Source organism: Monodelphis domestica, chromosome 1 (genome assembly GCF_027887165.1).
Source record: "Monodelphis domestica isolate mMonDom1 chromosome 1, mMonDom1.pri, whole genome shotgun sequence".
Lineage (NCBI taxonomy): Eukaryota > Metazoa > Chordata > Mammalia > Didelphimorphia > Didelphidae > Monodelphis > Monodelphis domestica.
Genome location: NC_077227.1, coordinates 332,097,654 through 332,124,864, shown reverse-complemented (window position 1 = coordinate 332,124,864; position 27,211 = coordinate 332,097,654). Strand labels below are relative to the sequence as shown.

At 36.3% G+C, this 27,211-nt stretch overlaps 2 protein-coding genes and 1 long non-coding RNA gene across 4 annotated transcripts in view; 2 read left to right on the top strand and 1 right to left on the bottom strand.

Annotated features, from left to right (window-relative positions):
- The first annotated feature begins 53 nt into the window (after window positions 1–53).
- Window positions 54–21,398, top strand: GSKIP (GSK3B interacting protein). Of its 2 annotated transcripts, none has more exons than XM_001367818.5 (3): window positions 54–205; window positions 15,931–16,186; window positions 19,671–21,398. In XM_001367818.5, exons 2-3 carry the CDS (start codon window positions 15,932–15,934, stop codon window positions 19,830–19,832), a joined length of 417 nt encoding a protein of 138 aa, XP_001367855.1. In that variant the 5' UTR covers window positions 54–205; window position 15,931; the 3' UTR covers window positions 19,833–21,398. The 2 variants fall into 2 exon arrangements, with proteins under 2 accessions (XP_001367855.1, XP_056667286.1); XM_056811308.1 differs by lacking the exon at window positions 54–205 and adding an exon at window positions 15,421–15,563.
- LOC103101747 (uncharacterized) lies at window positions 16,068–27,175 on the bottom strand. The gene is made up of 3 exons (XR_457674.3): window positions 27,099–27,175; window positions 24,483–24,537; window positions 16,068–16,203 (listed from the first exon to the last, which is right to left on the bottom strand). It is a non-coding gene; the product is annotated as an uncharacterized LOC103101747 (long non-coding RNA).
- The window catches only part of AK7 (adenylate kinase 7), a 147,452-nt gene continuing 147,230 nt past the window's right edge, over window positions 26,990–27,211 (top strand). Inside the window, exon 1 of the mRNA XM_001375254.4 lies at window positions 26,990–27,207. Within this exon, the coding sequence (XP_001375291.1) occupies window positions 27,100–27,207 (108 nt within the window). The 5' untranslated portion in view covers window positions 26,990–27,099. The remainder of the gene's footprint in view (window positions 27,208–27,211) is intronic.

The window sequence follows — 27,211 nt, the reverse complement described above, 5'->3', positions numbered from 1 at the left end:
AGCTCCGCCGCCGGAAGTGGCGACACAGAAGAGAGTAAGAGGAAGTCGGAGAGAAGGGAGGAATGAGAACGCCTGAGGCGCTTCCGGATTCTAGAGGACGGGGCGTGGCGGGGGTGGGAGGGGAATGGGAAGCTTGAGTCTTCACCGGCTACTGATCAGAACTCGAAGGAGGGAGGGAGAGGAGGTCCCACGCGCTGTAGCGCAGGTGAGTCTGTGGCTCGGCCCCGCAGGCCCAGCCCTGGGGGGAAGCGAAAAAAGGGTGGGCGTTCTGCCTAGAGGCAGGAGGTGGACTCTTGTTTCCTAGAGCCTTAAAGCACTCACAGGGAGGGAGAGGATCCGGCCTGGGCCCGCTTTTGTCCACCTGGCCAAGGCGCCCGCCTGGAAAATAATTTAAACTATGCACGTTTGGCATTTAAAGCTTTTTAATAACCCAGTTCCAACCTGATTCACGTTACTCCGCCTTATGCCCTCCACTAGCCTACTTGATGATCCTGTTACACAGCTCTCCGTCTCCTGCCTCTATACCTTTGCCCAGCTTGTCCCCTATTCTGGCTGAGCTCTCCTTTCTCTCCTCCGGCTTTCCTGGCCCCTTCAGGACTCAAATGCTGTCTCATATTGGAAGCCCTCACTGATTATCCTTTCTCCCGCCCTCCACCCCGTCCCCAAGTTGTTATTGCTCTCTCTTTCCCACCCCCAAAACACTTTGAACTTCGTCTCTTTTTTTGCAAGCTAGGTGTTACCTTTTTATAATGTGAGCTCTGAGAGCTAGCACTGTTTCCTTTTTTATCGCACGGTGCCTGGTACTTAGTATCAGCTTAATAAATGCATTGTTGTATTGAACATAGTAGCAGTTTTAGACGTACAAATCCCCCTCCCCCAGCCTCTTCCCATATAGAAAGATTTCCATTGTCCGAAAGTTCGTCCCCTTGTTATCTTCCTTTTCCTCCTCCACTTTTATTACCAACCCTATGCTTTTCCAAAGCAGAAAGAAAGCCGACTGCCCCCTCGGAAAAGCTGGAAGGAGTAGCTGTGGTCCGCGCATATAAGATCTGCGTAATCTTTGGACTGTCCGATGTTGATCCGTTTAGGGTTTGTTCTATACAGATGATTAGGGAGAGTGAAACCTTGGTTTTGAAACTAACAGCGGCTCTCATTTGTAGAGCCCTATAAGATTCCAAAAGCAACCCCGAGAAGCAGGTCTTGCAAACATCGTTAGCTCCTTCTACAAAAGAGGGGACTGAGATATGAAAATAAATGACTTGCCTACCAGTGGCAGAGTTAGGTTTTCTGATTCCTAGTGGCAGAAAACCTACACAGTCCTTTAGTGCCCTGAGGGCTGGATATGGAGGCAGGAGCCATGAATATAGATAGCCCTCACTCAGACGCTCAGCAACCAAGGGAAAATCATGTAGCGAATGAGCATGATGTTGTGGAAAGAGTGCTGGATCTGGACCCAGAAAAAAAACCTTTTTAGGTAATAGTCATATGCTTTTGGGCAAGTCACTGAATCTCTCTGGGCCTTACTTTCCTCAGCCATAAAATGAGGGGAATTAAAAGGGACTTGAAAGTCCCTTGCAGTTCTGAATGTGATCCTTCTGATTAGCTCTTCCTTTCTGTAAAGTTAAAGGAAAATGTTTTGTCAGTCAGTCTGAAGTGCCTACTATGTAGTGTTCCCTGTGTTAAGTGCTGGGGATGCAAAGAAAGGCAAAACAGCACTTACCTTGAAGGAGTTCACATTCTAATGGGAGTGAAGTGGGAAAGACAAATATGAAAATAACTACGTATAGAAGATATAACAGGTAGGGGAAAGCACTAGTAAATAGAGATTTGGAAAGGCTTCTTGAACATGGAATTTTATGCTGAATCTTGAAGGAAAATAAAAGGTAGAAATGAAGGAGGGACATCTTGACAATTTATTTCCAAGGTATTGATTTCTTTTATTCAGTTTTTAGGCATAAACAGTCTGCTGAGCTTGCATTCTAAAATACTGGAATTCAAATCCTATCACTGAAACTTTTAGCTATGTGGCCTTGAGCTAGTAACTTAACCTCTCTGTGCCTTGGGTAACTCCCCCCCAAGCCTGTGTGCTATGTCCTTAGTCTTTGATCTATTGAACTATGTTCCTGTGCCTGGTGAAATGAAGGAACCTGAGATTATGTACTTCATTTAAATTTGACAGAGGATAATTGTCTAGGGACTCCTCTTGATTTAGTGGGAAAAGCCACTTGCTCTGGAATCAGGGAGTATAATAGAAAGTAGACTGGCTCTGGAGTTCAGAGACCTGGCTTCTAATCCTACCCTTTGCTTATTTGTATGAGCTGGGCTTCAGTTTTCTCTGCAAAGGAAAACATTTATTGGAAATATTTATATTGGAAAAAGATAGGGGAAAACATAACAATGTAAAATATTGATAGCCAAAATAAATAATTAATTCATGAGAGAGAATACCTAGCTCCCCTTGAAGAATTCAAGTCTCCTGGCCTAGATGATCCACTTCCTTGGATCCTGAAAGAGCTAATAGATGTGACCACTGAACCATCAGACAAGATTAGAGAAAGGCAAATGTCCCAATTTTCAAAAAAGGGAAAAGAACAGATTCGGCAAAATATAGGCCACAAATCATTAAAGAGGTGATTTGAGAAGTAACAATTACAGAGACTGTGTATCTTTATCAAAAGCAGATGATGCTGAACTAACCTCTTTTCCCTTTTTTGGAAAGGCTCACATTAGCAATTTAACAGGAGGTTTCCAGTGGAGTACCTTAAGGAATCTGTGCTTGGTTGGCCCTATGCACTATCCTGTTCTCTTTCTATCTCTCTCTCTTTTTTTTTTAACGTATAATTAACTTGGATAAAAATATTGATGGTATTATGCTCAGCACATCTGCTGATGTCAGAATACTAAGAATAATTGACATGCTAAATGTCAGAGCCAGGATCCAAAAGATATTGATTGACTAGACCCCTGATAAGATGAGATTCAATTGGGATAAATGTAAAGTCTTATACTTGTACGAAAGCTCAACTTCACAGGTATCAGATGGCTAGACAACAGATGTTCTGAAAAATATCTAGGCATTTTAGTAGACTGAAGCTTGATGTGAATCAGCATTGTGATATAACAGCCAAGAAAGCTAATGGAGTCTTGGGCTGCATTAAGAGAATCATAACTTCCAAGGATAGGCCATATCAGACCTTATCTGGCCATAGATAAGGTGAAGATGTTCAGAAAAGGACAGAACTTATGGAATGTGTAGTCTGAAGAAGAAAAGAATCACAAGACATGTTAATTTTCTTTCAAGAATTTGAAGGGTTATCATTTGGAAGAAAGGGTTAGATGTGTATTATATGACCCAAGAGTGCAGAACCAGCAGCCTTGGGTAGAAGATGCAAAGTTAGACTTAATATCAGGAAAAACTTCCTCTAACAATTTTCTGACTCTTCTTTTTTGAAGATATTTTTCCCAAATTACTTGTAGATATAATTTTTCATCATTGTTCTCTGACATTTTGCAATCCATGTTCTCTGTTTACCCTTCCCAAGAAGGCAGGCAATATAATATTATATTTCTGTTATCTTGCAACATGTATTTACATATTCTTTATGTTGTAAAAGAAGATATATTTCATTTATATTAGAAAAAAATTCATGAAGGAAATGAAGTGAAAAATTGTGTGCTTCAATCTGCATTCAGATTCCATAGTTCCTTCTATGGCAGTGAATAGCCTTTTTCATCATTAGTCCATTGGAGTCATCTGAGATCCTTGTATTGCTGATAATATTGAAAACATTCACAGTTGATCATTGTACTTTATTGCTGATACTGTGCCTGACATTGTTCCAGTTCTATTCACCTCACTTTGTATCACCTCATTTAAGTCTTTCTATGGTTTTTTGTAATTGTCCTCTTCATCATTTCTTATGGCACAGTAGTATTCCATTATAATAACATACTATTACTTGTTCAGCTATTCCCCAATTGATGGGCATCCCTTCAGTTTTCAATTCTTTGCCACTATAAAAAGGAATAGTATAAATAATTTTTAATAGGTAGGTCCTTTTCTCCTATTTCTGATCTCTTTGGGATACAGACCTATTAGTGGTATTGCTGTATCAAAGGATATGCTCGGTTTTATGGCCTTTTGGACATGGTTTCAAATTTCTCTCTAGAATGGTTGTCTCAATTCACAGCCCCAGAAACATTGATTAGTGTTCGTTTTTTCACATCCCCTACAACATTTATCCTTTTTGTTTTTTTGTCCTAGTAGCCAGTCTAATATGTGTGAGTTGGCACCTCAAGAGTTATTTTAATTTGCATTTCTCTTATTCGTAGTAATTTGTTGTCTGACTTTTCTTAACCCCATTTGGGGTTTTCTTGGCAAAAATACTGAAGGGTTTTGTCATTTCTTCTCTCCAACAATTATACAGGTTCAAAAGTGGACTGGACTCCATGATGTATTTCTCTTCTTTAAGCATCTTAAAGCAAAGATAATACATTGTGGTAGAAATTCTTTTAGTTGAATCTAAAGGATACTGAAATCACTTTCAATTAATATAAAAGTATTGGATTTAAAAGCAGGAAAGCACCTATTGATCATCTAATTTAACCACTTAATTTGAGTAGAAACAATGAAATAAATTCCAGGGAAAAGGACCCATAAAAAACTTAGAATGTAGGACAGCTTATCTTTAGGTATTCCTATCTAAAAATATCTCCTTCATTTGTCTATTACAAGAAAGCTCTGCCATTTGAGTTAGACCTATGGGTAAAGGCACTGTCTACAGATGTTCCCTATGTGTATAGTACCTGATAAGCATAACAGTACACTAATGAAAATATTGCAGAAGTTTTTCAGATTAGCCACCTATCAGGTAACATAGATTGAGAGCATAAAGCAATTAGCACAGTACTTTATACATAGTTGTTGTTTGAAAAATTATTATTGAGTTAAATAGGACAAATGACCCATAAATTAAGATGAAGAAGAATTGGGAAACCATGGGGACATGTCCTAAAAAGGATATCAGTATAGTTAAAAGAACGAGGGCACTTGGTGAGAGAAATATGAGAGAAAGAAGAGTCAACAAGATGTGTGACAGATGGAGAGGGAGATGAGGGAAGCAGGAGCAAAAACTGAAAGCCTATTTCAAACAGAGGATTGCTACCAACTTGAATTTCTCCAAATAACATTACATCTGGGGTCACCTTTTCCAAGACCAATTAAATTTCCTTTCCCTCATGTCTTCCAACACACTGGCTAGGAAAAGGAGCTGGCATATTCAGTGTTCCCCCTTAACATTTTCATAATACTCATTCTCAGCATCACTTAGTAGTTTCTCCTTTGAAGTTTACCATTATATATCCACATCATCATTACAATGATACCTCACCAATTGTGGGAGTTATGTTCCAGAGACCCCACTCTGCAAAGTAGCAGTGTTTTATGTGTGTGTGTGTGTGTGCATACATATATAAGTGCATACATATATATGTATGTATGTATGTATATTAAGGCTTAATAAACCCTTCCCACTCTCCTATAAACCGTTTCCACATTCTTAGTAACCTACAGTCACTGAGCCAATCAACACTCAGGATACAGAACACAGTGCTGTGGTTGGTCGCCTTTCATTCCATCAACCAGTAGTGTGCTATGATAACTGTAAGTGTGATAAGTATAAGAATTAGATTTTTTTTTAAACCATTGATAAGTGAACTGTGATATAGCAAGGGATGACTGTACTACCATTTATTAGCTTCCTTGTCACTTGTCTTCCTTTCCAGTACTTGGACCATAGTCTTTCTCTTTCTTAAACCCCTAGAATCCTATTTGGAAATATCAGTGTGCAAATTGCTGTTCTCAAAAATATTGATACCTGTGGTTAATCAACCTTCCACTTTCATGGACCTGCCATCTTCCTTCTTACCTCAATTTGCTACCACTGTGATTTTGAACTCTTTAATATCATGTCTTTCCAAGTCTTCCTTTGCCTCAGAAGAAACACATTCTTTATCTTCACTATAACCATAAGTTCCTCCAACCTTTTTTGTTGCAGTTGACTATCTCTTCATCTGGCCTCATTTTCCTCCTTTAAGACAGAGAGAAAGTCTGAAAGTAACAATGGGGGAGTAGGGAGTATTCTATCTTTCCCTTCTGAGCTGTTGTGTTGGGAAGCATGAGAAAAGAAACAACCGGAACTGAAAAAGAGAAATTCAGGTTCCATCAAGATGGAAAGGATGTGAAGAGAGCTAGAATGAAAAGAAATTGAAGATAAAAGGGAGATTCTAAAGACCAGAGGAGGTTAGATACTGATGGGGAAGAGTACTTAGAGCTAAGGTATCAAGATATGGGAAAAAAGGAATAGGAGAAAGGTGTTTTCAGATAATTAAGATTAGAGGAACAGAAATTTGTTAGGCATAGGAGAAGGCAAATGCCAGAATATATACTCTTTGAGGGCAGAAACAGTTTTGTTTTTATCTTTGTATCCCCGTAACAAATAAGCTTAATAAATGCTTGTTGATTGATTAAAGCAGGGGACTAGAGAATCAATGGTTATGATTGTCAGGAAGGAAGGCACTGATCTCAGGAATTACATCTAGGTTATGCCTTTATTCTTCTCCATCATAGTCTTCAAATGGAACTGATCAGTAGCCAGAAAGGTTGTTTTGAAAGAGGCCATTGATCTCAGGCAGCTAATGGTCACTTCATTCTAATATCCCTATCTAAAAAATCCCAGAGAGGGATAGAGATTAGAACTCAGATCAAAATTGTGAGTAGCTGTTAGTGGCTCCTTTTTTCTATTCACAGCAGCAGCCCCACTTGCCTGGACCCCCTTGTTGGTGTTAGATCACTGGGAAATGACCTTCAAAAAGCATTTATTTATTTTATTGCATATTTAAAACAAATATATCTATTATTGTTATGTTATAAATTATACATAAAAATAAATGATAACTCAAAAAGCTAATGTGAGAATTTGTTTCTCTTAGGTAAATGTAATATATATTTATAGTAAAACATGTGTATTATATTAGTAATATTATATATTATGTTATATATATATGTATATTTTAAATTTTAATAGTAACCCCAAAAAAATCACTTAATAAACTGGTCATTGTTAAGCTCTGGGAAGAAACATAGAAAGGCAAAAACACTTTCCCATTCTGAAGGAGCTCCCATTCTAAGGGAGAGGACAAGTATAAATAACTAAGTATATAAAAGAGAGAAAAGTTTAAAAGTAATCTTGGAGAAAGAATGCTATCCACATCAAGAGAAAGAACTATGGGAATAGAAACACAGAAGGAAAACATAAGATTCATATATATGATTTGGAGTTTTGGTTTTAAAAGATTATTACAAAAATTATTAATATGGAAATAGGTATTGAGTAATAATACATGTATAACCCAGTGGAATTGCTTGTCTGCTCCAGGAGTAGGGAGGGAAGAGGGGAGGGAGACAACAAGAATCATGTAACCATGGAAAAATAATAAAAAAAATAATCTCAGAGGGTAGGAACTACAGTGAAGGCACTAGCAAGAAAGGTCTCCTGAAGAAGTTGGAACTTAAGCTGAGTCTTGAAGGACACAAGGGAAACTAAAAGGAGATGATTGGGAAAAGGGTATTAAAGGTATAGGGGGCAGCCTAATTCATAGAGCTAGAAGAGGCAGTTGCAAATAGAAGGAACAGTAATTTGACCATTGTAGGGTGATAAAATGTAATAAGATTGGAGAGAGGAGGTTGTGGAGGGCTTTAAAAGCCAAAGGACTTTATATTTGAAACTATAGGTAATAGGGAGCCACTGAAGTTTCTAGAGTAAAATAAAAAGGATGTGAAGAGAGCTAGAATGAAGAGAAATTGAAGATAAAAGGGAGATTAAACCTGAGCTGTAGGAAAATCACTTTGGCAACCAACAAAGAAAGACCAGAAGCCAGATCAGTTAGAAGGCTGTTGTGGTTATCCCAGGAGAAAGACGATGAAGTCCAGGACTTGGGTGATGGCCATGGGGAAAGAGGGAAGGAAGGGATATTGGAAGAGAGTAAGATTTTGTCTTTGCTGTAAAATAAGACATAATGATAGTGATAGCTTGGATATATGGGTCGAATACAAATGAGAAGCTGAGAATGATATCACCTTTTGTGCACCTAGGTGACTAGAAGGATAGTAATGGCCTTTAATATGAATGAGCATATGGAAGAATTAAGGGGGAAAGAAAAAGGGGTTTTGTCTTGGACCCAATAAAGATAATGAGTTCAATTTTTGTTAGGTTTGAGATGTCCTGAAGACATCTATGCCTTTTGTTGTAGGGTTAGAGTTTGACCTACACACAGACAGACAGACCTACAGACAAATTTGGTCTGCTTAGACCTGGAAATTATCTGCATACATATACTAATTAAACTCTTGGGAGAAGACAGTTTCAGGTAAATAATGAAAATTAGGAGCTAAACTACAGCATTTATAAGTGAGTAAAAGTGCCAATTATAAGTGGCTTTCTAAAGGACTTGTTAGGTCAGGAAGAGGAGCTAGCAAAGATGGTAGGTTTAAGTGAGAAGAGTTTCTAAGGATCAGAGACATCATTGTGTTTACAGACAATAGGAAAAGAGCCAGTAAGTGGCAAAAGATTGAAGATGAAACAATGAGCATAATAGTGACGATCATCTGCTGGATCAATAGGAAAAGATGAAGAGTATGTGTAGTGAAGTTGTCCTCTGTAAGGAGAAAAACCACCACTTCAGAGATAAGAGCAAAGGAGCAAAGTCAAAGATGTCAGGGTATGAGAGCAGAAGAGGTTGAAGAGGGGAGTTCTCTGTATAAGGCCTCAGTTTAAAACAGGATTCTCACCTGTTAGAGTAGGGAGGAGTGCAGTGGCAGGCTCAGTGAGGGAATGAAAGATTTGTATTGTAATACTGACTGTGGTAAACAAGAGAGCAGTTTGCTTAGGGAGCTGTAAAAGCATTGCCTTGCTTCATTGAGTGACCAGTTGAGACCATTAAAATAAATCCATAGTGGCTCCAGTCAACATAGTTTTGTAATTTTATCCAGCTCTGATCATGGAAATAGGAAGTATATATCAAGAGGACCCAATCCAGGCTTTCAGAGTAGCCTCCACTCTTTTCTGTGTAGAATGATTATTGCTTGACTAACATTTGTTTCTCCCATTCAAACATGGCCTTCCTGAGAGCAAGAACTGTTTTTTCTATTTGTATCCCCAATGCTTAGCACAGTGCTTTGAACATAAGTTCTTAATAAATACTGCTTCCCTCCTTCATTTTTTTTATTCCTTTCCTGTAAGGTAGGTACTAGAAGGAGGAACCTGAGGGGTAACTCACAGAGGTTAAATGAAGCATCCCAGGTAACTACATCTCATAGGTAGGATTCAAACCCAGCTCTCTCTTGACCTAAAGTCTTTCCACAATGCCAATGCAGATCTTCAAAGAAAATTCTTTATCAGTGTCTTTTCTTATCTCCTCATGGAAGGATAGTGGAAATCAATGAAAATAACCATCAAGAACACTGACTTTCAGTGTTACATTACAGTTCCCCTTAATATACTTCAGATTTCTTTATCTGTAAATTAATTGGAATGGGAAGGTCAGCCAAGTGTCTCAGTGGATCAAGAGCCAGGTCTAGAGACAAGAAGTTCTGGATTCAAAAGTGACCTCAATTACTTCTTAGCTGTATGACCCATTGCCTAGCCCCAACCACTCTTCTAACTAGGACCAATACAAACTGTTCTTTTTTTTTACCTTACCTTCCATTTTAGAATCAATACTGTGTATTAATTAAATCAAAATACTGCAAACTGTTTTGTTTTGTTTTTTGCAATTTAAATGTTATGTCATTTTTACTTACTTTTCCTTGTACAATTTTTAAAAATACCTTCTGTCTTAGAATAGATACTAAGTATTGATCTAAGGCAGAAGTTTAGTAAGGGCTAGGCAGTGGGGGTTAAGTAACTTGCCTGGGGTCTCACAACTCTGAGGGCAGATTTGATGCCAGGACCTCCTGTCTCTTGTTCCCTCTCTCTATTTACTGAGCCATCTAGCTGCCTCTGTATAATTTATCATTATAAAGTCTCTTTTACTTGAAGTATACAAAAAAACTAGATAAGCAATTTCTGCCCAACATGATGTCATAGTATCTTTCTCTCCTTGCAGCTTCTGGTACTAATAATTAGTGTACAATAATTTGATTATCTTATTTGTTGACCTATAATTATTTTTCTCATCTCTCAAGGTTTGTCCATCTCTTTATCATTACAGATCTTTAATTTCCCTAAGTAAAATTCTTAAAAACAATATTTTATATAACTTTTTCAAAATTTATGTATCTAATTTTCATTTTATAATTTTGTTTCACTGTAATTGAGGTGCTAATTAGGAAAGAAAAAAAGGATATTCATAATGTTTAAGAGAATCACGATTACTAGGATAAATGAAAAGTCTCAAAAATTGAACTTTACAAAGAAAAGCAAAAGGCATGATTAGACTAGTTTGTCTATAAAAGATTTGGGGGTTTTATTCTATGCTTAAAGTGACTCAGTAGTGTGATATGACAGCCAAAAATACTAATGTATTCTTAAGCTGCATTAAAAAAGGCATAGTTTCCAGGAATAAAGAGTCTTCCTTGGTGTGCCTCTACCCAGATCAGACCACATCTGAAATAGTGATCTCTGGATCTCTTGGTGCCTCAGTTTAAGAACAGCATTAATATGGAGAATATCCAGAGAACAAATGAGTTTAGTGAAAGATCTTGAATGTATATGCTATAGAAAGAATTATTTCTTTCCCTATACTTATACAACTATAAGTTCTAGCCCCTTTGAGCATAGAAAAGTCCTAATATTCAAAAAAGGTTCTCAACTCTAAGAGATTTCTTTTCAGGGGGCAGCTGGGTAGCTCAGTGGATTGAGAGCCAAGCCTAGAGACAGGAGGTCTAGGTTCAAATCTGGCCTCAGATACTTCCCAGCTGTGTGACCCTGGGCAAGTCACTTGACCCCCATTGCCTAGCCCTTACCTTGCCCTGCCTTGGAGCCAATGCACAGTATTGACTCCAAGACAGAAAGTAAGGGTTTTAAAAAAAAAAGAGAGAGATTTCTTTTGAGCTAATTGTTTTATAACTATCTTATTAGTTGGGAAATCCTTGTTAGAACAAATTACCAATGGACTTAGAATGCTAATTTTCATAAATTTATTAGCTAGCAAAACTCTTGTCTATAAAACATCTACCATAATGACCTCACACAGGAAAACCAAACCTTAATCACTCCATGGAGAAACAGTTCCCCACCAGTTTGCATTTTGTACATGGTGGGGTTCGCCTCCAGAAAGAACCTATACATTTCCCCGAATTTCTTTGTAGAAAAATGCCTGGTTATTGTTTAGATCTCTTTGTGTGATATTTTAAGTTTTCTTCTAACATTTCTCATAGCCTTTCACCAAATCTAGCTCTTATGGCCCATTGTGGCATGGAGGTACTGCTGTATTCCTAGACTACTCTAGCATAACAGGATCTTTGGGAGATTTTTCTTGTGCTGGAAACACTTCAAGTAGAAAAAGTTTACAGTTTCTATCTGCCTGCCAAGGACTAGACTTAATACAGAGTGTTACTTTAGTAAAACCTAAACTCTCAGTGATTAGTTCTTTGGCTGAGACATCCTAGGTGAGGAAAAAGAAAAATGCAAATTGCTTTCATTTTTTTTTGCAAACCTCTTTTTCTGTTGTGATTGACAGTAATTTGTAGTGATGACAATAATTATAAAAAAAAGAGAGAAAGTGCTAGGAATCATGAAAAATAATTGGACACTTGGTACTCTATGAAAAATGTATATATTTTTTTAATTTAAAGAAAAAAATGTAAGGGGCAGACTGGTATCATGCATAGACCATGGCCTTTGGGATCAGAACCAGAGTTCACATCCTGACTCTGCCGTTTACCACATCTGTGACCTGAAACAAGTTATTTAGCCTTTGGGGACCTCAGTGTCCTCATTGGTAAAGTAAGGGTTTAGATATCTTCCAGTTCTAAATCCATGATCCTTCAATGAGTCATCTTAAGTTAATTGTGCTGTCTTTCCATAAACAACCGTTCAGTTCCACATTCACTGAGTTATGAATTTGTTTTTCGCTTTCTCTTTTAATGCTATACTGATGATTCTTAGTATAGAAACATTTGGTTCAGGGAGATAGATCATCTCTGTACTCCCAAATAATTTGACTCCTACCTTTAATAGCATGGATGTCTCCCAATTCTCTTTATTTTTCTACATTCTCATCATTTCACAATGGATTCAATTATTATCTCTGTGCAGATAGCTCCCATATCTATATATCAAACCCCCTTTCTCCCACATGCTAACCTGGCATTGCAGACTAGACACCTCCACTTATTTGTCCTGGAGATAATCTCAGACTCAAGTACAATTTGGAATGCTGCGGCTCTACCCTGCAAATCAGAACTCCTAGGCATTTTTGCCTTATTTCTTTACTCTCAACAAAACTACCAGAGTTCATGCATGTTCATACAACAGAGTTCATACAACCTTATCTTTATTCCCTCTACCTCCGCAAGCCATTTTTCTCTTTTTTTATTTCCTTTAATTATAGAACAGATTTCAGATCAGCCCATATAAAATGCAAAATAGCAAAGATTTATCATATGTTTTTTCCTACCTTCCAGAGAGTGATGCCTTATCCCTAACACATAGTAGATACTTAATAAGTGCTTGGTAATTGATTCAAAATCAGGACAAAGGCCTTATTCTTTAATCTTGACCAAGTTATTCATTCAACCCCTATCAAGATGTCATGGGGGCTGAATGGATAGAAAGCCAGAACTGAAAGGACCTAAGTTCAAATCTAACCTCAGACACTTCCTAGCTGTATGACCTTTAGCAAGTCATGTAACCCCAGTTGCCCAGCCCTTGTTACTCTTCTGCTTTAGAACCAATACACAGTAAGGATTCTAAGATGGAAGGTAAAAGGTGTTTTTTTTGTTGTTGTTTGTTTGTTTGTTTTTTTAAATAAAAATGATGTCATCAAAAATTTCAGTAGAAGGGGCAGCTGGGTGGCTCAGTGAATTGAGAGCCAAGCCTAGAGATGGGAGGTCCTAGGTTCGGATCTGGACTCAGACACTTCCCAGCTGTGTGACCCTGGGCAAGTCACTTTTGCCTAGCCCTTTCCACTCTTCTGCCTTGGAACCAATACATAGTATTGATTCCAAGAAGCAAGGTAAGGGTTTAAACTTTTTTTTTCAGTAGAAGAGAGGGAGAGAAAGTGAATCATGTAACTATGGAAAAATATTTTAAAATTAAAAAAAAATTTTAATAAAGTATTAATACACTAAAAAAAATTCCATAGGGATGTCCATCTCTTTTACTTATGGAGGTGTCTTTAAACTACTTTTGGTCATACCAAAATTTTAGACACAAAAAATCCAATTCCACATTCCTTTACCACTGTAGACCTCAGCTTTCCCTTCTACAGTTCCTAGCTGTATGACTATGGACACATCACTTAATTTCTCTTAGCCTGTTTCCACATCTATAAAGTTAGTTCAACTAGATCGTCTTTAAGATCCCTTCAGTCTCCAAGATTCATTGATTTTATTAATTCCCTTCCATGAAAATGTATTACGTGGGGGGCAGTTGGGGAGTACAGTAGATAACTGAATCTGGAGTCAGGAGGACCTGCATTCAAATTTGGCCTCAGACACTAGTTGTGTGACTCTGAGCAAGTCACTTAACTTCAGTTGCCTAGCCCTTGCCACACTTCTGCCTTAGAACTGATACTAAAAAGGCCAGCTAGATGGCTCAGTGGATTGAGAGCCAGACCTAAAGACAGAGGTCTTGAGTTCAAATCTAGCCTCTCACATTTTCTACCTAGGTGATCCTGGGCAAGTCACTTAATGTCCACTGCCTAGTCTATTTTTTGCCTTGGAACCAATACCCACTATTCATTCTAAATTTAAAGGTATGGGCTTAAAAAAAGAAAAACTGATACTAAGACAGAAGATGTGGATTGAAAGAAATTAAAAGAAAAGATTTGCCCTAGCTTTGCACCCAAGGTGCTGGTGTCTTTTAATTTATGGTTGCAGTTTGTGCCTTCAGTGATCATTGAGCCCAAGAATATAAAATCACATACTACTTCCACTTCTCCCCTTTTGCCAGAAAGCGATTAGACCAGTTGCCAAGATCTTAGATTTTTTGATGTTAAGCCTCAAGTCAGCTTTTTGCACTCTCCCTTTACCCTTTTCAAGGGACTCCTTAATTCTTCGCTTTCTGCCATCAGTGTGGTATCATCTTTATATCTGAGATTGTTGATATTTCTCACAGCAATCTTAATTTTGACTTTTGGTCACTTTTTATTGGAACTCTCTACTATGACCTGTTTGGGATAACCCTACAAGGCAGAGCTCATAGTTTCATTGAGCTACATAGACATTGGTGCAGGGCAGGTTGACATGAGTCATCTGCTGCATAATATCTACAAAGAATCATTAATTTTAATTTTTTTAAACCCTTACCTTCTGCCTTTGAATGAATACCATGTATTGGTTCCAAGGCAGAAGAGTGGTAAGGGCTAGGCAATGGGGGTTAAGTGACTTGCCCAGGATCACACAGCTAGGAAGTGTCTGAGGTCAAATTTGAACCCTGGACCTCCCATCTCTGGGTTTGGCTCTCAATCCACTGAGCCACCCAACTGCCCCCAAGAATCATTAGTTTTTAAAAGCCTTAAAAGTATTGTCAAGAATATATATGACAAAAAAATGAAACTAGTTAGTGTTGTAACAGTAAAAGTAAAGAATTAATTGAGACATCTTTGTTCATACAACATTAGAATTTCCAGGGCAGAGGTTCTTAACCTTTCGGTGTTGTAGACATCTTCTCAGAAATATGTTTTTTAAATGAATAAATCAAAGTACATATGAATAAAATATGAACCAATTATTTTGGAGTATATTCATTAGAATATTTTTTAAATTCCCATGCCCCAGGTTAAAACTAATTTAGAGAAAGGCCCCCTGTACACAAGATATACTGAATAAGATATAGATGGGTTGCAGTCTGCTCTCTTGAATGTAGCATCCTTATCATTGAGATCACAGATCTACTGAAATGTTAATTCTCTTACTACTCCATATTCTGCTACAAACTAGCCATGTAGGCATTTTAACAAAATTAATACACATGTGTATGTATTCTGATGTTTTCTTATTAATTTGACTTTTAAGATTTTATCTACTTGTACCTAATTAGATCATGGCCTGATACACTTTTGTGAGCTAAATCATTTGAATCTTTTGGAGAAGGAAATGGCAAACCACTCCAATATTTTTGCCAAGAAAACCTCATAATAGAGTCAGACACAATTGAAGTGACCAAACAACACTACAAACATTATTTTGTTCTAGGTACTAGTGGAGAGACAAAGTAGTGTTGCCTCACTAATGGCCCCTTCTCCCAGTTAGGGAGTTCTTCCCAGAACCTCCATTCTGGAAAAAGATCCAGACCAGCCATTACTTATTCTTTGGACTTCACCTGTATACTCCTATTCACGTAAGCCCACCTCCCTCACTTTTTAGCTCCCCTTTTATGTATTGTCTTTGCCCATTTAAATGTAAGCTCCTTAACAACAGGCTCTTCCTTTCTTTTTTGGTTGTATTTGTATCTCCAGCACTTTAACACAATACCTGCACATAATCATTGCTGGTTGAATGACTGGAAAAGGCATTGAAGAGGAGAAATTACTTGCACATATTGTTTTATAATAAATTGTTGAGTTACTTTTTTAAAAAATTAATTTGTTTTTGCAAACCTTTATTATGTTAAGAAACAAATATCAATTTATAATAGTTTGACAGTATTAACATTTCTTTTCAAAGAAAATAAATGGGTTTTATTCTGTTTGTTTGTTTTTTTACAGAATGGAAACAGATTATAGTCACATGGAGCTTAGCAATAACACAGAAATTGAAGATTCTGAATTTCAAGATTTTGAAAGAACAGATGTAAAAGACATGAGATTAGAAGCCGAAGCTGTTGTAAATGATGTTCTTTTTGCTGTTAGCAACATGTTTGTCTCCAAAAGCCTGCCTTGTTCAGATGATGTTGCATATATCAATGTGGAAACAAGAGAAAGGAACAAATACTGCCTGGAACTCTCAGAAGCAGGGCTTAGGGTAACTCATTCTTCTTTCTAGGAAAAAAAAAAGTTATTTAGATAAAGTTTTATCACTTTATAAGACTAGAGAGAATTAAAAGAGCACTGGACATAATTTTTTTTAAGATTGATTACTATTTTCAAAAATCTTTGGATAAATACAGGGAAATTGAAAACTTTGAAGGAACTCTTGGTTTAGGTTTGCTGTCAATGCCTATCATTTTTTTCAAGTCCCATTTTCACCTACAGTTAGATGGCCAGCAAGTCTTCATTAATAATCCTGCTTGTTAGATAAGTTATTTTCTCACTGGGAATAAATGCCTGTGACATCTTGTACACTTGAATTCAAACCCTAATTTCAATTAAATCATAAGGGAGAGTCAAATCTCTAAATTTCTAAGAGGCCTCCTATTGATCTAGACCAACCCTCTTTGTCTTAGGAGATCTTAGCAAGAGGAGATACTACTACAGACTAAATGGGTGAGAAGAATCTGAAAGGTGAGATTTCATACAATAAGAAAGTTCATAGATCTTGGAATTATCTCTATCACATCAACAATTGCATCTCAGTTCTTTTAATATATTTATATTTAATAAAGAAATTAAATTTCTTTATGAGCTCTAATATACTGATCTAAGTTTCCTAATTTTATAATCAAAATTATGAATAAAAAATGTATGATGATAATTGAGAATATTAAATCATTTTCAAGCATTTATTAAGCATCTACCATGTGCTGGGCATTATACAAGAAGTTGGCAATACAAAAATAAGACAATTCCTACCTTCAAAAGGCTTATATCAGGTTTATTTAACTGTAATTCTATTCATTATGATAGGTTTTATACTGTTGAAAATGCAATTGTGATAATAATGATTATAATTCTGATTATTATTATTATTATTATTATTATTAGAATGATCATAGTTGTATTCTAAATATTATAAAGCCTAATCATGATTGGAATTAGAGTTAAATAAATCCTTTAATGAGCAAAGAACTAGCTATCAGGTGGTTTCAGTCTTGGTAATTTCTTAAATTTTCCTTTGCCTTTATATCTCTTGTTTAAATATTATTTCCTATAAAGATTTAATATGTTGTAGTCAAAAGCAGAGACTGTCATTAAGTTACATTGATGCTCCATGGACATGTCTTTTTTAATGATATTGACACAGACTGGAGATGCATCTTTTTTGTCCATTAAGATAGAAATTATACATATTATATAAGTTTTTGCTAAGTTAACTTCAGTTTCAGAGAGAGAGTTTCTTAATTAACTGAGATTTAATGTAGACGTGCTATATACTTTAGAGATATGACATGGTATTTACAATATTCAGTGACTGGGATAAATTAATTAGACATTTCATTTCCATCCAGGGAATTCATTTCTAAATACCATGATTTACTGATGTACCTTGAAATAGACAGGAAATAGAGATGAGTATTTCATAGTTAAATGTATCAAGACAATACTAAAGAATTTTTTATGTTGCTGAATGTTGGGTATTAAGCCTATAGTAATTTAGTATTGCTTTGATGGAGATATATGACAATCCTTGGTTAAGTGTAACTGATTGTTTTATTGTTGGAAGCTAATAATCAATAGCATTTACTATTCACAGAAGAAAATGTTAAGTTGGACTAAGCCCCAGGGAAAACTACAAAGACAGATAAGAACCCTGGCCAGAGGAAGTTTATAAATAAATTGGGGAGTTAAAGTGTATATAATTGAATGATTCTTAGTACATTCTTCATTTTTCCTCTAGCATTACTTTAAGAAGGATAATACAAGAAAGGAATTAAACTGGTGGCATGTATTGATAGCCCAGGTTATCTAGTTTGGCTATAGTAAAGTAAAGAGAGTATTGGGAGATAGCAGAGAACAATGAGCTTGGTCCTTCCCTCCTTTGAACTTTAATATGAAGTCTAGTGTCATAAGAATATAACATTCATTTGAATTTTCCCCAAAAAGCCAAATAAAGTATTTATTAAAGCTAGTCTTTTCCCAGCATTATGCCAGATAGCTATGAGGGCTAGAAGAGCAGTAAAGGAGTTTCTGTTTTCCTTGTGGATGGGGTAAAGAAGTGTCAGATACCTAAAACAACTAAATAGCACTATGTGCCCTATAATCCCCACAGTTAGACATGTATTCTATGTTAAATAGATGCACTGAACTTAAAAAAAAAAAAGTAAGTAGCCTTAGGGTTGCATTTTCTTATGGCAATATTAAATCCCTCTAATTCCTCATCTTGTGATATAGGAAGCAAACTAGAAAAAGAAAAAACAGTTCATTATTTTCACCACATCCCAGTTGATATTCAAAAAAAATGTTTGATGACTATGATAAAGGATTAGCTATTAAAATGAAGCCTAGCTTTTGTACAGTTAAGCTATTTATTTTGTTTTTTTTAGCTATTTTCCAGTTCCATTTCCTTTTTGGAGTAATAGCTGAAAAGTTAGATCTCTTTGTTCTTGAAGGTTGAAACAGTGGGAGCAGCTAGGTGGCACAGTGGATAAAGCACAAGGCCTGGAGTCAGGAAAACCTGGGTTCAAATCAGGTACTTCTTACCTGTGTTACCCTGTGCAAGTCACTTAACCTTGTTTGCCAAGCCCTTGCTGTTCTGCTTAAAGTTGCTACTAACATGGAAAGTAAGGGGGTTTTGCTTGTTTTTAAAGGTACTAGAACAGAAATTATTCTATACCATCTTATAGTCTAGATTAATGGTGTTAAATTCATGTAGAAACAGATTCCTTTGGCCTGCATACTGACTTTTAAGAAAAACAAATTGGCATTGTGTTTTATTGTATTTTTATTAATTTTGTTAAATATACCTCAATTTCATTTTAATCTTGTTTTGGGAGTTTTGGCAGGTTTTTTGCCATGTTTTTGTCAGTTTTCAGCATGAACCCCCCTGTCAGTTTGGTACCGCTGGTCTAGGTCATATTTTTCTTAAATACCGAAGCTTTTTTAGGGAGTTGAAGTAGAAGATCTCTTAGGCCCCTTCTAGCTCAAAATAGTAGCATCACTTTTTCCAAGAGTAAGTACCCCTTCAATACTGTATTATTTTCATTTTGAAGCAAGATCATTTTTACAGGTTTTATTAAAGATATTGGTACGTAATAGGTAATTTTTCAAAAAAATTAGTTTGAAAAAATACTGAAGTCCTTCATAAGAAACATAAATATTCTGCCATGGCTTTCACTATTGACTTAAAAATTGATTAAAAAATAAGCAAAAGGGGGCAGGTAAGTGGCTCAGTGGATTGAGAACAGGCCTAGAGATGGGAGATCCTGTGTTTAAATGTGACCTCAAGTACTGTGTGACCCAGGGCAAGTCACTTAATCCCCATTACCCTAACCTTTATTGCTCTTCTGCCTTGGAACCAATACATAATATTGATTCTAAGATGGAAGGTAAGAGTTTAAAAAAAAAAAGAAAGAAAAGAATCACTTAACTGCATCTACTCATTAAATTAATTATTGGCATTTCTCTTCTAGGTGGTGGGTTATGCTTTTGACCATGTGGATGATAACATACAAACTCCCTACCATGAAACAGTATACTCTTTGTTGGATACCCTTAGTCCAGCATACCGAGAAGCATTTGGAAACGCACTCCTAAGAAGACTGGAAGCTTTGAAACAAGATGGACAGTCATAGTTTGCTCAGCATTATAAACTTATCTTGTTAGGCTTGCTGCTGGAAACTTTAAAATTTAAAACCTAGATTCATGCTAATGAATATAATATAGAATCATTTTTTCTTTTGTTTTTCAGCATTACTGCTTGCTTCAGATATAAACTTCTCAAGCAGTATTAATAATAAACTATTCTTGTTACTTCACTTCCACCTAGGGAATTTGGTAGCCCTTGATTTGTGATATAGATCATGAATATATTTAAATTTCTTTGGAATACTGCTTCTGCATTTTGAAAACAAAACAGTATTTTACTATGAAAATGCAGGATTTTAATGCATCTAGTACTACATGTGGAATTCTAGACTTGCCTAATAAAACTGGCATTCTAATTAATTCTCTACAATTTTAATCCAGCTTGCTAAATCAGGGGTTCAATATTAGCTTGGACTGAATTTGTAGTGATTATTTTGCTACTGGCCTTACAGGGAACAAATTATCAACTAGTTTCCCCTGCACAAACTTTAAAATTGCTTAAACTATTTATACTAGTTTGAAATGATAAAATGAATTAATTGTATATAACTTATCTAGTATTATTGTGCTAATTGACACAGGGATTAGTATAGTTATATATGTATCCTATTTGCAACAGTCAGCCAGCGACATAAAGGTTAAGCCTTTAGCCTATGAATGTAAAAATTACTATCTAATCTCCAAGATACCTAAGCACAGAATATGAAAATAGGCTCCATCTTTTTTTCTTAATAAAGAACACCATAAAATTGCATTGTTAAAAAGATGTTATAATCTGTTTTCCTAGGAAACAATATTTTGGCCCATGTCGATTCTTATTTTTCTGGATGTTTGTTTACATAATGTACAGTGTTTATATATTCAAAAGTATTTTTGCTTCAATGTTTACTTTCTAAAATGTAGTACTTTGGTATCCTGTAATGCTTCCCTCTTTCCCTTCAAATGTACAGTGTTTTGTCTCAATGCTAAATCTACAATGTAATAATACATTGTATGGGTTTGAAACCAAAGGACATATGAAGCATTCAAAGACTAATATTTGAAAAAGGGATACTCTGTATTTTGTATTTTATTACAAGTACTAATATTTGTAAGTTTATTTAACTGAATCATGCTGCTATGTGTTTTCAGGTATATGTTGGATGGGGAAAATGGGGACTGGTTTTTAAATAGTCAGCTAACACCACAGTAGAAGTAAAATTCAATGCCTGGATATGCTTCTTAAGTCTACTGAAATTACAAATGTTACTTTTTGTTTAATAATAAAAGATATCATTTTTGTTCTAAGTATTAATTTGTATAGGCCAGAAGAAACTAAAAATTAATTTAGATGACTTCTATAGTCGTACCTTATTAGAATGCTTTCAATAGATTTCAGAAGACACATTTTTAGCTTTGTTTTCAATGCTTAACAGTAAAAATAATCTACATTTGAGTTAGAATTACTCATTCCTAGGCTAAATGTGATGTCTGAATAAATTTTTTTCTCATATTTAGCTAAGTATAAGAAAAAATGTTTCTTTGCTTTAAGAAAATTAAAATTGCTGATTTTATGTTTTGGTTCAGGGCTCATTAGTTCTCATTTAACAATTGCACATTTGCTTAATTATGGGTTAGAAGAGTTAATTTCGTGGTTCATATTTGAGAAAGATGAGAGATTGATTTATTTAATTTGTAGGCACTTCAGTATTTACTTTAAAATTATAATGAATTTGGATATGTAAAGTGGGTTGCACTTCTATCTCACAGCAGTTGTGAGGAAAGAAAGCACTTTTGTAAACCTTAGAGCACTAAAAATGTTAGTAACCCTTGTCGGCTTATGTGAGAATCTTAAACATTACAGATTCCAACTTTGCCTTATCCATTTGAAGAATTCAGTCAGAAGATAACTAAAGGAGAATGTTTTCTTAGATTTTTAAAAGAGCTATGTAAGACTGTACAAGTACTAAGATTGGTTTTAACTAGCATCTAGAATTTCCCAACAACACATTCTGTTAAATTCAATCTTTTTCAAAGAATTTAGCCAGAGGCAGCTAGATGGTTCAGTGAGTTGAGAGCCAGACCTAAAGAGGAGAGGTCCTGGAGTCAAATGTGACCTCAGACACTTTCTAGCTATGTGACCCTGAACAAGTCACTTAACCCCCATTGCCCTTACCACTCTTCTGCCTTGGAACCAATACACAGTATTGATTCTAAGATGGAAGATAAGAGTTTCAAAAAGAACTTATAATATTTGCCCTACATATACCTCTGGTTTTTCTTTCTGAGTAGCTTAGGAGAACCATTGGTAAGTCTAAAAATGTGTGTAAATGTATACGTTTTGGAGATTTTTTTCCTTCATTGCCTTTTCTCTTTCTGAAAGAGCCCCATTATCTCTATTTAAACTTTTTCCAAAAACTAAAAGATCTAATTATTTCAATGTAGCATCATAAGGGCACTTGGCCATAATATGTTTCACATGTAGATCCATCTGTACCCCCTATCCTCTGTCTTCCTTGTGTGTTGGGACAGGTGATGGAGAGAGGAACATGGAGGGGGGCATCTAAACTGATAAAAGCTAAAAGAGTTCTAGTAAAGTGCAAAGTGTAGGTAAACAACAGCCTCAAGTTTTCCACCTTTTGGGAAGGTCATGTCCACACTGAAGTTTATTTAAAGAATAACTGGGAAGGTAAGGAGACTGGAGACCCTACCGTACAAGAACATGGGCATGCATGGCCTGGAGAAGAGAATACAGATAGGGGAAGGTTGGATGTGAATAGTACAAGAATTGTCTTTAGTGCCTGAATGAAAATGAGATACTTTTTTTTTTTCCTGTTTGACCCTAGACACATAACTAGATGTGACAACAGGAAGTTCCATTAAGAGAAATACCCCAAATTTAGAACTGTCCAAAAGTAAAATGCCTCCTATTCTAGAAATGTGGCAAATGATAACGTTGAGATTTTCTCTAGGACAGCAAAAATCTTAACATAGAAAAGAAAGAGTTGAAAGCTGTATATTTCCTAGGGAGGGACATGGAACTAAGTCTTCACTTAAGAAAAAGTGTAGAGGATTAGAGCCCTAGAAGCAAAAGAGGATTTAGAAGTCTTATGGTTCAACCCTTTTGTTTACTGAAGAAGGATGTGCCCTTTCTACAAGACCAGAAGTCGGCAAGATTTACAATTTATTTGGTCAATTTAGAATATTTTTCCTTGGTTACAAGAGTCATGTTTTTTCCCTCCCCTTCCCCCTAACCCCTCCCATAGCTGTCGCACAATTCTGCTGGATTTTACATGTGTCCTTGATCACAACTTATTTCCATTCTGTTGAAGTTTGCACTAGGATATTCATTTAGGGTCTATATCCCCAATCATATCCCCCCTGACCCTTGTAATCCAGCAGTTATTTTTCTAAGATTTACCATTTTTATGGATACTACTCAGATGGGCCAGGAATAGAAAGAAGTCTTTAGCTAAGACAAAAGAATGCTGGTAGTATCCCCCACCAGCCAGTAAAGAGTTGGCTATTAAATGAATAAATGGACCAAGACATTGCTGACAGCAATTGGCTGTAACATGAACTGAGTAAGCAGACCCCAAGATGTTGGTGCCATCATGTAGCTATGGAGAATTGCAATCTCAAAGAATAAACTCAACCTAATTAGACCATAAAAACCTCTAAAGGAGTTTATAAAAGAAGACTTACATACTTGCTTCAAATAGACAACTCCTAATTGAAGAGACTGGTGACTTGTTTTCTAGGGCCTCTGATAGGAATATTTGCTTTATCATAAACCTTTTTTATTCATTGAGCCTTGTTACCTTGTCCTTATGAGGGGAGCTGGTAAACACTTAAGGTTTCCATGTATACAGATGGGGTAAATGGAACCAGGTAAATGGAAGACCACCTGGGCCTTTTGCATCAGGCACTTGGTCAAAGATTCTGGATCTATAAACCCTGTTGGAGCTTGTCCCTTTATTAATTCCTTCTCTAATTTTCTATCTCTCCAGATTGCCTACTTCTCTGCTGCCCACCAACAGACACAACAAAACAAAATTATACTTGGCCTTACTGCCACCTTAAGATTTTCTTTATTTCTCTTTTTTTCATATCTAAATTCTCAGAAAAAAAGCTGATACTTGCCTGCAATTCCTCTGATTTTACATCCCTTTTCAATCTGACTTGCAACTTCACTAAACCACTTAACCAAAACTGTTCCCTCTTACCCATCATATAGGCCCATAGTCTATCCATCTCAAGATCTAGCCTAAACAAGTAAAACATTTTACCATTCCATAAATGTATATTAAAGTTTATATTTGGATATATGTATATATGTGCACACGTGTGTTTATATGTGCTATGAAGATGGGAATGAAAGACTTCATAATAGAACTTGAAAGTGAAAGATCTGAGTGTCCTTGTTAACCATGATGTCACTATGAGTATTCCTCAAATATCCTGGGACCATCTCTCTTTATAATTTGATATCCTTGGGTTATGCTAATGATGGATGACTTCTGGATCTACATATCCTGATCCTAGCTTCCTGAGATTAAGTTGCACATCACCAATTGCCTATTAAATATTGTGAAAAGATTGGCTGTTTTGGCATCAGAAGACCTAGATCTAAAACTCTGGGCCTTCTATTTACTTACTGCCTTTATGATCCTGGGCAAATCATTTCACTTTTTTGGACATCAGTTTCTTCATCTGTAAAAAAGAAAGAATTAAGTTTATCATCCCTTTGAAACTCACTCTTAATCAGTTTTTCTGTGCCTAATCAAGATACCATAATGTTACATCTGAAACACAGGAATAATCATCCTTGTTCCCTTAAACCTTTATCCAGTAAGTTACCAATTCTTGTCATTTTTTTTTAAACCCTTACCTTCCATCTTGGATTCAATACTGTGTATTGGCTCCCAAGGCAGAAGAGTAGAAAAGGCTAGGCAATGGGGGTTAAGTGACTTGCCCAGGGTCACACAGGTGGGAAGTATCTGAGGCCAGATTTGAACCTAGGACCTCTCATCTCTAGGCCTGACTCTCAATCCACTGAGCTACCCAGCTGCCCCCAATTCTTGTCAATTCTACAACCAACATATGTCTTGCACAAAACTCTATAATGTAGATAGCCACTACCTTCATTTAAATTCTTATCACTACATTCAGTGCTACTTCTCTAAAAGGGAATGGGAAGTTGATCAATCTTTTGCCTATATATTAATTCCTACAACTAGCAGCAAATACTTCTGCAAATAAGTGATTTTTGTGGTAAATCAATGTCCAAGCTTTCTACTTTTTGATCTGGGAATCAATATCACTATTTCATTTGTAAAGGGTATGTCCACTGATAGCCCCATGGTTCCACTCACCATCACCATGACTTCAGAACAAAACACTTCCCATGCCACCACCCTCCTTTTTAAAACTATTTCTCCATTAGAATGTAAGCTCCCTGAAGACAAGAATTGTCACTTTTGAATTTGTTTCTTTAGCACATAGAGTTTTGTCACAGTATATAGTAATATAATGGAATCTTATTGTGCTTTAAAACATGAGGAAAAGGATGGTATTAGAGAAACCTGAGAAAACTTATATGAGCCAATGTAAATTGAAATGAAACAGAACCAAGAAAACAAATTATACAATAACATCAACATTTTTATTAAGGCAAACAATTTTTAAAGATTTAAGAACTATGTCCAATGTCCAGAATTATTCCAGAAGACCACTGATGAAGCATGCTTGCCTACCTCCTGACTGAGAAATGATATACTCAAGATGAAGAATGAAACATTTTTATACATCTGTTACAGGGGGGTTGTTTGTTTTTGTTTTCCTATTGAGAGAGGAATGATAGGGAAATGAGGATAAGGGGAGGATTTTTTTTAATTAAAAGAGAGGAAAAAAGGAGGCCAAAAGGAATCACTGACAAACATAACGGCTTTGAAAACTGTACATTAGGAGCAGCTAGGTAGTACAGTGAACAGAGCACCAGACCCAGAGTCAAGAGGACCTGAATTCAAATTTGGTCTCCAATTCTTCCTATATGTGTGGTCCTTGGGAAATCACCTAATCCTGATTGCTCAACCCTTACTTCTCTTCTGCCTTGGAATCAATCATTAGGAAAGAAAAAGAAGGTAGGAAGGAAGGAAGGAAGGAAGGAAGGAAGGAAGGAAGGAAGGAAGGAAGGAAGGAAGGAAGGAAGGAAGGAAGGAAGGAAGGAAGGAAGGAAGGAAGGAAGGAAGGAAGGAAGGAAGGAAGGAAGGAAGGAAGGAAGGAAGGAAAAGAAGTGCATTGGATTTATTATAGACTGAAAAAGAAAAAAAAGCTCTGTGCCTTGAATCCATCACTTCACTATCAGAACATGAGTAACATGCTTTATATATTCCTTTGCAGATATGGTTGATTATTAATTTGATCAGAATTCATAAGTCCCTCAAAGTTGCTGTTCCTTACTAGGTTGTTATTACTGTATAACAATTAATTTGTTTAATTGTATAACAATAAATTCTTGCTTGCCCAGTCTTTGTGAATTCATACAGATCTATCCAGGATTCTCTAAAATAATCTTTCTTATGGCATATATACGTTATAAATACAAAATAAATTATTTTATGAGATTCAGGACCTGGAGTCAAAAAGACCTGAGTTCAATTCCGGCTGTGTCACCCTGGGCAAGTTGTTTATTTGCCTGTTTCCTCATCTGTAAAAGAGGATAATAATAGCCCCTAACATTCAGAGTTGTTGTCCTGACGATCAAATGAGATAAAAACTGTAAAGCACTTATCACAGTGTCTGGCAAAGAGCAAGCATTATATAAATGATGGCAATTATCATCTCTAGCTCTTATTATTTCCAGCTCTAATTCATCATCATTAGCATTATCAGCCTCCTTATTTTCTAGCTCTAATTCGTCCTCCTCTTCATTATTATTTCCAGCTTTAAATCTTTTTAATAATTATAATCATCGTCATTTATTATTATGTTATTATTATTATAAATGTCCAGCTCTAAAAGCCTACGATTTGCAAATCTCGCCATGGTGGTGGAAGAAATCACGGAGCTAACATGCATAGGCATTCCCCCACTCCCACCCCACTCACGCCTCGAGCCCCGCCCCAAGGGGAGGTCCGACGCTGTCCCATAGGTGCCTAAGGTACTTCCTGTTCTGAAAGATACTCGACTTCTGAGACCCCTCCTCCTCCATTCCGTTCCTTAGCAACTGGCGAAAGAGTCACTTCCACCTTAGCAACGAGTAGAGACCTCACCATGGCGGAAGAAGAGGAGGATCTCCTTGCTTCGACAGAGAAAGTCGTCAGGACCCAGCTAATATTTCTAAACCTGCTAGACACATATAGCAGCAAAAACATCGGGAAGGTGA

Bases quoted from the DNA above. Each gene is read 5' to 3' on its own strand.
- GSKIP (XM_001367818.5), top strand. From the start codon at position 15,932: ATGGAAACAGATTATAGTCACATGGAGCTTAGCAATAACACAGAAATT. The intron at 16,187-19,670 runs GTAACTCATTCT...TTTCTCTTCTAG, and splicing joins TCTCAGAAGCAGGGCTTAGG to GTGGTGGGTTATGCTTTTGA.